Below are 9,131 nucleotides of genomic sequence, written 5' to 3'. Positions count from 1 at the left end.
TGCAGGAGCTCCAGGCCGCCCTCCCTCCTCGGCCCAGGGCCGTCCGTCAACGTGCGGATCGCCGTCAGGCTGAGCGTGCGGCCGCCACTCGTGGACGTGCTCGTGCCAGTTGGATCGCGGCGACCTCTGTAGCTGGAGGCACAGGGAACCGAACTCGCGCCTCCGAGCTCGACTGCGGACGAACCCTGGAGCGGCGCGCCTCTCGGCAAGCGGTCGCCGTGAGGCGCGGAGGGATACGCCTCGGCAGCGCTTCCCCTCCCCTCCCCTCCTCTCCCCGCGCCCCCGCCCCCGCCTCCCTCCCAGCCCGGCTCTGCTGCCGCCGCGGCGGCCGCTGCTGGTGCTGCTGCTGCCGCCGCCGCCGCCGCCGCCGCTGCTGCCTGGATATAGTGCGGCAAGGAGCGGAGCTCGCAATCACTTTGCAAGGAGGAGCGCGCGGGCTGCGGACGGCTGGGGCGCCCCGGGAGCGGCGACGGCTCTAGCAGAGACGGCCGTGACAGCGGAAGGTTCTCTCTCCGGGACTGGACTGAATAACTTTGGAACTGTCCACCAGTGTCACGTCCTGAACATGAGCCTCCTCCTCTCCTTCTACCTGCTCGGGTTGCTTGTCAGTAGCGGGCAAGGTAGGAGTGTGGTGCTTTATTGCATTTACTTTCCCTCCCCCTTCTACCCAACCAAGAGAGGCAGAAGGAGGCACAAGAAGAATTAAATGACGGAACTAAAGTTATAGTTGTTGTTGTTATTTTCCCTCTTTTTTTTAGCAGCGGCTAAAAATTGTATCTGTTCTGTGGAGACCCTTAAATAAGAGAAAATACAGAATGGGAGATAGGCATTAGTGAGCAGGAGATTGAGGCAAACTGCATCTTTTTCTGGGATCTTGGCTTTCTCCGTTCGTCATTATCAAAAATTGGATGGGTGTGTTGGTGTGTGTTCACAGTTAAATATCTGAGGTTGCGAAAAGAAAGGGAGCGATGATGTTTTTAAGAAGCAGCAAAAACTATCAGCATTAAACTCGTTGTGGAATACCTCTGTTGTGTGCAGGAAATTCAATTCTTAGAGACTTTTTTTTTTCTTCTCTTTCCCAAGACCCCAGTTCCTGACGGAAGTGAACGATGTTGGTTTATTTCTGTTGAGAACTAAGAGAGGGGCCATGGATATTGTGTGTAAGAAAGCAAATGGGTAAAACTAGGGATGTGTTGCAGTCATTCATTTTCAGCGTCTCCCCCACCCCTTCGTTAATACAGGAAGGTTGAAAATTTTTGTACCATCAGGTTGTAATTACACCTGTAAGGGATGTTTTAGCTTGTGGGGAACTGGTGGGGTTTTTAATCTATTAAAAAAAAAAAAAAAAAAAAGAATAGCTTACTAGAATAACCTGAGAGAGAATTTGGGGAAGCTACCTCTGTTTATGTTTATAGAGATAGATGTAAATTTATCTTGCTTTGTTTAATTTACATTCACATAAAATATATTTATAATAAATGGAGACATTTACAACTGTCCAGACAAGTTTGGACATTTAATTGGAGACACAAAATGCTAAAACATACATTGGTGGAAGTCTTCAACGTAAAAGAATATAGAAGTAATTTCGTGATGTGTAATAATCGCAGAGTATGTTATATTATTAGTGTAGCATGAAATTGTTTTTTTGAGAAAAAATAAATTACAGCACAAGTTAAAATATCTCCATTGTATTCAATTCTCAGCCTTTTAGCCTCTTCTGTGTTTCTCATTTAGTCCAGCAGGGGGTGGTAGAACTCCATTGTAAGCCCAGAAATGGTGGTTCGGTCCTTCCACACTCACTAGGTCCTTCTATCATTCTTCAGAAGGGCTTGACATTTTGGATATGAAGGCTTCCTTTCTCTGCCCTTCTCCTCCCTAAAGCTGTAGTGTTAGTGGCTGATGAAACACGATTGGATGCAGATTTTATGTTCAGAAATCAGAAAGCAAACTGTATGTGGCTGTAGTTTGCAAAGTGTCTTGCTAAGATGCTCCTCCTTTTCCCTTAATAAAATAGAGTATGCAAAATTTCAGTCATAGCAAAATTGCAGATATGTCTATCTGAAGCTAATATTAGCCCAATCAGTTAGGTGAATCATTATTACCACAAAGATCAACATACACTTTTATGTCCTACAGATATACTGCTTTAATTTTTGGACAGCTGCTGTTGGTTTAACTGTTCATTTATAATATAGACAGGTATTTCTGAATACTGAGAAGCAGTCTCTGAAAATTGCAGTTGAAATCCCACTTCAATTAACCAAGAGTAGATAGTGTGGAGCGAGATGGGGCATAATAGGAAGCAAGTTTATGCAGCCAGGATTACACTGTGACTGGTTTGGAGAAGAAAAATGTCTCAGTTGTGGAGTCTGCGAATTTGCCATCGTAGACATTAAGTGTGTTGGAATTTGGGGGATAAAAAAGAAATCCAGGAACGTTTAAATAGTACACACAGACACATATAATTTGGGTCTTTATATGTAACACATCTGAAATTGCAATTCACCTAATTTATAATTCAGAACGCAGGGTGATTATAAAGCGAGGCTCTAAGACCGAAGCATGCCTGAAGGGGAGCCCATATTCACTTTAATGAAACAGGGAAGGAGGGGAGCATCGTTCTGGAGATCTATCTAGCACAATTTAAAAATGCATGGCACTCACAGAGGCATAGATGCATGCATAGCAGAGAGCCCTAGCTTTTGTGAAACAGAACATGTGGTACTTCTGTGCCGTGTGTCCCAATGAAGTCAGAGATGCTTGGAAACAGCAATCCTGATCCTGGAGTCCAATCCCTCTATGCTAGTGTTTTGTTCTCCAATTAAGGATGCAGCAGCAAGTATCAGAAATACCACTGGGAGCAGTTTGAAAAAATGCATCTAGTGTAACTCATAATTTTGTTTATTCTTTTATAAATGGGGCCATGGAAAAGCCGCCAGTCAGTGATCCCTGAGCTTGCCTTAGAAATACTAAAATCCCAGCTTGCTGATTTATGTTTCCAACAATATCCTTGCAGGGGATTTTATGAAGCATGATTGAAGCTATTGCTTTGGAAAGTGGTGTGCAGTTAGACTGGGGCAAGGCAACGATGATGTATTCCCTTTTAAGTAGTCAAAACGTTTTGAACTGCAGCAGTCGAATAGAAGAAAATGACAGAAGTGAAAAACTGACTAACTTAAGTGGATGCCAATACCATAATTAGCTAACAAGGCCTAACAGTTCTAAATTTCAACACAACGTTATTGTTCTACTGCAGTGAGAGGCTTTTTTTATTGTAGCAGAAATGCTCCTTTAAAAGCCTCTCATTCTCACTGCAAGATTCATATCTAATGAAGTGAGGTTGGGATTTAATTGTCAAGTCTGCATTGCATTGTCAATGGAATGGAGATTCCATAACTCTATAACTTTTGCGATTATTTTTCTTTTGTATTTAAAACTTGGTCACAGCTTCTGTCATCATACATCTCAAGTGATAACTTAAGTCTGTGATTCACAGGGCATGTGCTGTTTGGATCTATGTAAATTCAGATTCCCAAACTGTAGTATGTATGGATTGCTTTCCTAAACCTTTTTTAATTTTTAAAATAATTTTCTTCTTCTTTTAAAAATTACCCAAGTGTGATTAATACACATATATTACTGAATGTTCACATACATAAATTAGAAGCATTGTTGTATGAAATTATAAAGCAAGAACAGAGCTATTCATCTCTCTTTCAATCCAGTACAAGATACATACATAGAACACTCACCTAAGTCAAAGTCATGGGGAGAAGGGGGTGAATTACCCAGTTACTTAAGCTTACAGGCATCTGCTTAAAATTACTCTTTCTGGTGAAGTGCTAGTAAGTCATTGTTAGAAAAGTGTCCCTTCTAAAAATAAAGCACAGGTATATGTGTGTCTACCAGTTTCAGGTCTTGAGGAAGGTCTCCACAAACCTATCTTTTGTTTGGGCTGTTAAACACACACAACCTCTTTTATCTACCCTGATCTAATCCTTCAATGTCAGCCTCTCTTTGTAAGGTTTCTATTGAATCAACTCCGTATTCATCTGCACTTAGAGAACATAGGCTATGTCAATTAATATCGTGTGATCAATAAATAACCCAGAGGATTTCCTTCCCTGCTTTATGTCAAAGGAGTTAAGCGGAGTGTTTGGTCACTTTAGTGTCCAAACTTTGGTGTCCACTTTAGTGTCTAATGCTGAATTGGAGCTCATAGAACAAGAAGAGAGGTTGGTGGGTCCTGAGTGTTCATGGAGTCTTTTCAGTGACACAGGGGGCTAATGGTCCCCCAGAGGTAATGCCTTCTTAGAGAAGCAATTAATGGAACAAAAGAACCTCATACAGTCCAAAAGAAAGTCACACTTCATATAATCTAGTAAATAAAATTGCTTGTTTTCAAACATAGGACTAGTTTGTAATGAGACTGAGAAATGAGCTACAGAGATTGAGGCTAGTAACCAAGCTGAACAGTATAATTTGTTTTTGCTTGTTTCCTTGGGAAGGAGCAGTGAGAATGGAAACAGGGTTGTCAATCTGAAGACCCTGGAACTATTCCTTCTGCTTCCTCTGGCTTTTGACATTTGTGAAATGATTTTAATTCTTCTGTTTTTGAGGTCATGTCTCACAGCAGTGAATTTTTGAGAGCATGAAGAAAGTACTTCATAAGTGGTAGAGCTAGTCTGAATTGCTTTTGCTTTTTTGGTCCAAAATAAAGATAATCCTCTAGGAGCTGGTGTATGCAAAATTAATTTAATAATTGTATATTCTTATAAAGTGAACAGCATTGTTTTTCAAGTTTTATTGACCTAGATTCTAAATTCCTTGTGCCCTTTATTCTATCCCAGTTATACTGAAGATAGGCCTATTTAACAGATTATAAATTAGTTTTAATTTTCCAAATTATATGATATGAGAACACTTTAAGATGCAAGCAGTGCTTTTATGCTTTCATTAAATGTAATATTCCTGAGCTTCATAGAGCCAAGCTATCTTTAATTGTTCAGCAAGTAAAAGTGCTTCTGTATGGCACTCTTTTGAATATTTTAATAACTTTTAACTGTTTACAATTATAATAATAGTGCTCATCTCAAATAGCTATCAACACACTTCCTAATTTCACTTGTGCCACTAACAGTTCATCAAACATTACAAGATATTTTAGAAAGATGTAATGAAAAAAACTTGCCTGAATTTAAATAGTTAAGAGGCAGATGGGGAATTTTGAGAGTATTTATAAGCATAACAATCAACAGATGAGTCTTCGAAGAATTTCAGGTCAATTAATGAAAATTGTCTTGGCTGCAATTTGCTTTTTAAAACAAGCAGAGAAGGAGAAAGAACACTGGATTTGGAATCAGAAGACCTAGAACACTAAGGGCCTCTTGATTTTTTGAAGAAGCAACTTATTCTCTCAGAGCCATTATTTGTTTACTTGAAAATCTGATATAAAAATATCTGGCTGGTTGACCTTGCTGTACTGTAATGTGGAGCAGTTGTGATAACACATATGTGTAGGCATCTTGTAAAATGTCAGTCCTACTATACCAGACTTTATTTATATTTTTGGTATAATATGCATACATATAAATCTGCCTATGGCTTAAAAACATCTCATTTATTAATTTAAAAAGTTATCATAAGCTGCTCTGTGATTAGAGAAAAATATTGAAGGGGCTGAGATAATCTAATTCATTGATGAGAGTGGCTTATTCATCAAACTATTCATTACATGCCTGTGGTGTCTCAGACATCTTATTAGGCAGCATTCCTAGGAATGATTCTATAGGTTATGTGATGAACACCTCTAGGGGGTGCTACTCGTAGTCATAGTGATAGAATACATATTTATTTTCACAGTTTTCCAGCAGAGGGCAGTAAATTGTCTTGAGGAATGAGTTTCTTTTTTGTATCATGAATCCATTCTATGGGCCAACACTAGGCTGGAATTAGTCACAGAGTCTTAGAATGGCACACAGTTAGGATAAGTGACTTACTGAAGGTCAAATAGAAAAGTAAAAGGGTTAATAACTGGAGTTCTGGTATCTAAATTCTCAATTCAGTTCTCTGAACACCAAACTTGCATAGATTAAAAAAATTAATCTAATGTTTCTTCAGCTCAGAGTAATGATGATAATTAAATTCTGTGCCATTTTGTCAGTTATTCAAATATCAAATACTTGTTGAGGCTATACAATGAGTATAACCTCAGCATCTTATGGCAGTAAAAGAACACTTGTTCAAAGTGCTTTCAACTACCTTGTAACTAAAGATCATCAAGAATCCAAGAAAGTATTATATTTTATGGATGAAAAAATTGAGAGGAATTATCTTATTTTCCTATATCAATTATCATTAGTAGTTATTTGAAATTAGGATTAGATTTTCTCACTTCTAGTTCAATGCCTATTTTTTAATGTATTGAATGCATTTGTTTGAAAATTTGTGTTTGTGTGGAGGAGTGGTGGTGCATAGGATTCGAGGTTTATAGATGAGAAGACAAAAATATGAATTTAAAAAGCCAAATCAGCATATGAGAGATGAATAAACTGTTCAACTAAATGTTGTAAAATGACCAAGTATATAATTAAGTAAAAATTAAATGATCTAAATGAGTCCTTAGGAATTCAGCACCTAGGAAGAGTTAAAACTTGTCCAGTGTTTATTAACTGCCAGGCTCAATTGCATGCACCTCATGTGTACTAACTAGCTTCATATATACAACAATCCTCTAATTATTATCATATTATATTCCCCTTTTATGCTTGAGGGCTGTGAGACGTAGAAGTTTAAGGAACTAAACTAAGGAACTAAACTAAGATTGCACGGCTAGGACACAAAGATTTGAACTCAGGACATGTGCAAAGATTTGCCTCTTTACCAGGACATCACCTTGTCACTCACCGAAGCAGAGGAGGCATCAACATGGTGAGAGTACTTGGAGAAAATAATACAAGGAGAAAAAAATGTGGGACAATAAATTTTAGGGAAAGAGGCAAATGTTCAGAGGACAGAAATAATCCAGTTTAATTAAATTAAGGGTTTGGAAGGGTGAGTTGTTGGCCTCAGTATGAGAATGTTGATGGAACCAGGAGGCAGTCAGGCCTTGAGGCCAAACTGAGGTTGACTCTTCCCTGTGGATATTTGGGACCATTGTTTGGGCAGGAAAATAACATGAGTAAAGTTTTCTTTTGTCTTTAAGTCTACTGGCCATGTGTGGGATGGACCAGAGGAAAATGAAAAAGGAATGAACGGACAAGACACATGTTTCTGTGGATGAATGAATGGATCTTAGTAACACATTAGATTTGGGAAATTGGGAGGAAGGTGGCACCTGAAGTTTTAAGCCTATTTGCCAGAAAGAATGGTTATATCTTAACAAAAATAGGAAAGTAAGTAAAGAAAACTGCTGATATTAGGCAAGAGATTTGTTTTGCTTCTTTGTAATTTTTAAAAATTATATGTTAAGTTGAGGAATCCATGGAATATCTAGATAGAAATGGCAGTATTAAATTGGGAAATATAAACTGCTGATAAAGATAATTTTTATTATCATCTCTTTAGAATTTTTCTCCCTTTTCATTTAACTTCTGTCTTTATCTCTTCCATCACTGTTTATACTCTAGTCTTATTTAGCATGTCTGGAATTTTGGATAAAATCTCAGATGCATGTGGGTCAAATTTGTCTTTCTTATGTATTCTTTATTTTCTTTGCTTTATCCATAGTTTTTATTATTATTATTCTGGGGAAACAACACAAAATAAAACATGATAAAATAAGAAAAAAAAAACAAAAAAGCAAGTCAAAAAACTAAACTAAAACAAAAGAGAAATTTGGTATTGAATATATAGAGTTGAATATTTTTCTACTAGTACCCAAGGGAACAAATAGAATGTCTACTCTATGCCAGGGAGATGTGCTGGTCATTTTCACTCATTATCCCATTTAATCCTGATAAAACCACATTTGATAGATGATGTTTTGAGATTGAAAGTGTCTGATTTGCCTAGCGCTACTATGTATGTTCTGTCTGCTGACGCCCAAATTTATAGCCAAGAGCATCAAATGCATTTAAGGTAAAAGGTAGTCTTTTCTGCTTCAGTGTGTGTTTCTTTGATGCATGTTAACTTATACACAATTGGTAAATAGGAGGATAATGTACGGATTGTGTTGATCCATATATTATTTCTTCAAGTCATTAATTTTTAAGTGACCAAGAGCACACTTTCTCACATTTGAAGAGAAAAACCTTAGCAATCTCTGACGATGTTAAGAAAAATGTGAAAAATCAACTCAAGTGCCTTTCTGTAGTGCAAGTATTAGTCTGTTTAGTGACTTTAAGAACCATGTTGATTTCTACTACATTATATAACTGGCAACATTGAGAGTGCATTTGGAGAAAATAAGAAATCATTTCCCCCTGTGTTAAAATGATGTGTTTGTTTACTTGTTTGTTGTCTTATTTTTAAAAGGCTATACCCTGGATCATAGTTTTCATTTTAAAGTGAATGCTCTTCTGGCTTGCTACTTGAAAGAAGATCCAAAAGCTAGGTGCAAATACTAGTAGAGATTTAACTGTGCTGGTATTTTAATAAAGATTGTTATGGTGGTTGTTAGCACTTGGTTTTAAATTTCTGTAGGTTTCGAATGTTCTGACCTCCGATCCTGTCTTTTTCCATAAGCCCTGATATTTTTTACTGCACAATTTTGCAGACACCAGCATTTTTCAAGGATGCAAATATGGTGTTACAGCAGAAACGGATGTCACTGCTTGTAAAAGAAACCAATGTAATATGGCTAAGACCTATATTACAGTAGAATAGAATATGTCCCAATTTAAGAAAATAAGCACATTGTACTTTATTCTAATTACTAATGAGGGGGCTTCTGGACAGGTTTTCTATTATTGTACCTTGTCCATTCCTAACCAGTTTTCTGGTTTATAATATGAGGCTTTCTGATTATATTTAAATTTATATATATTTATATTTATTGTCCAAGTTAATTTCTCTCTGATTATTATTTTCTACCAATCACAAATGTTCAACATTGCCTGAACAGAGAAGTTGCACTTTTATATTATAGCAATAACTTTGGTCACTCATGAGAGAAAAGCTATACACAG

At 37.6% G+C, this 9,131-nt stretch overlaps 1 protein-coding gene across 3 annotated transcripts in view; it reads left to right on the top strand.

Annotated features, from left to right (window-relative positions):
• Nucleotides 1-300: 300 nt before the first annotated feature.
• Nucleotides 301-9,131, top strand: part of NCAM2 (neural cell adhesion molecule 2) — a 491,548-nt gene continuing 482,717 nt past the window's right edge. For 2 of the 3 annotated variants that reach the window (XM_027102098.1, XM_027102107.1), the window contains exon 1: nucleotides 301-620. In XM_027102098.1, the coding sequence (XP_026957899.1) occupies nucleotides 566-620 (55 nt within the window). In that variant the 5' untranslated portion in view covers nucleotides 301-565. The remainder of the gene's footprint in view (nucleotides 621-9,131) is intronic. The other variant, XM_027102118.1, reaches the window with a different exon arrangement.

The sequence above is a fragment of the Aethalodelphis obliquidens genome, unplaced genomic scaffold (assembly GCF_003676395.1).
Source record: "Aethalodelphis obliquidens isolate GAN/ISIS:26980383/991018 unplaced genomic scaffold, ASM367639v1 scaffold1, whole genome shotgun sequence".
NCBI classification, from domain to species: domain Eukaryota; kingdom Metazoa; phylum Chordata; class Mammalia; order Artiodactyla; family Delphinidae; genus Aethalodelphis; species Aethalodelphis obliquidens.
This window is presented reverse-complemented; position numbering and strand designations above follow the sequence as displayed.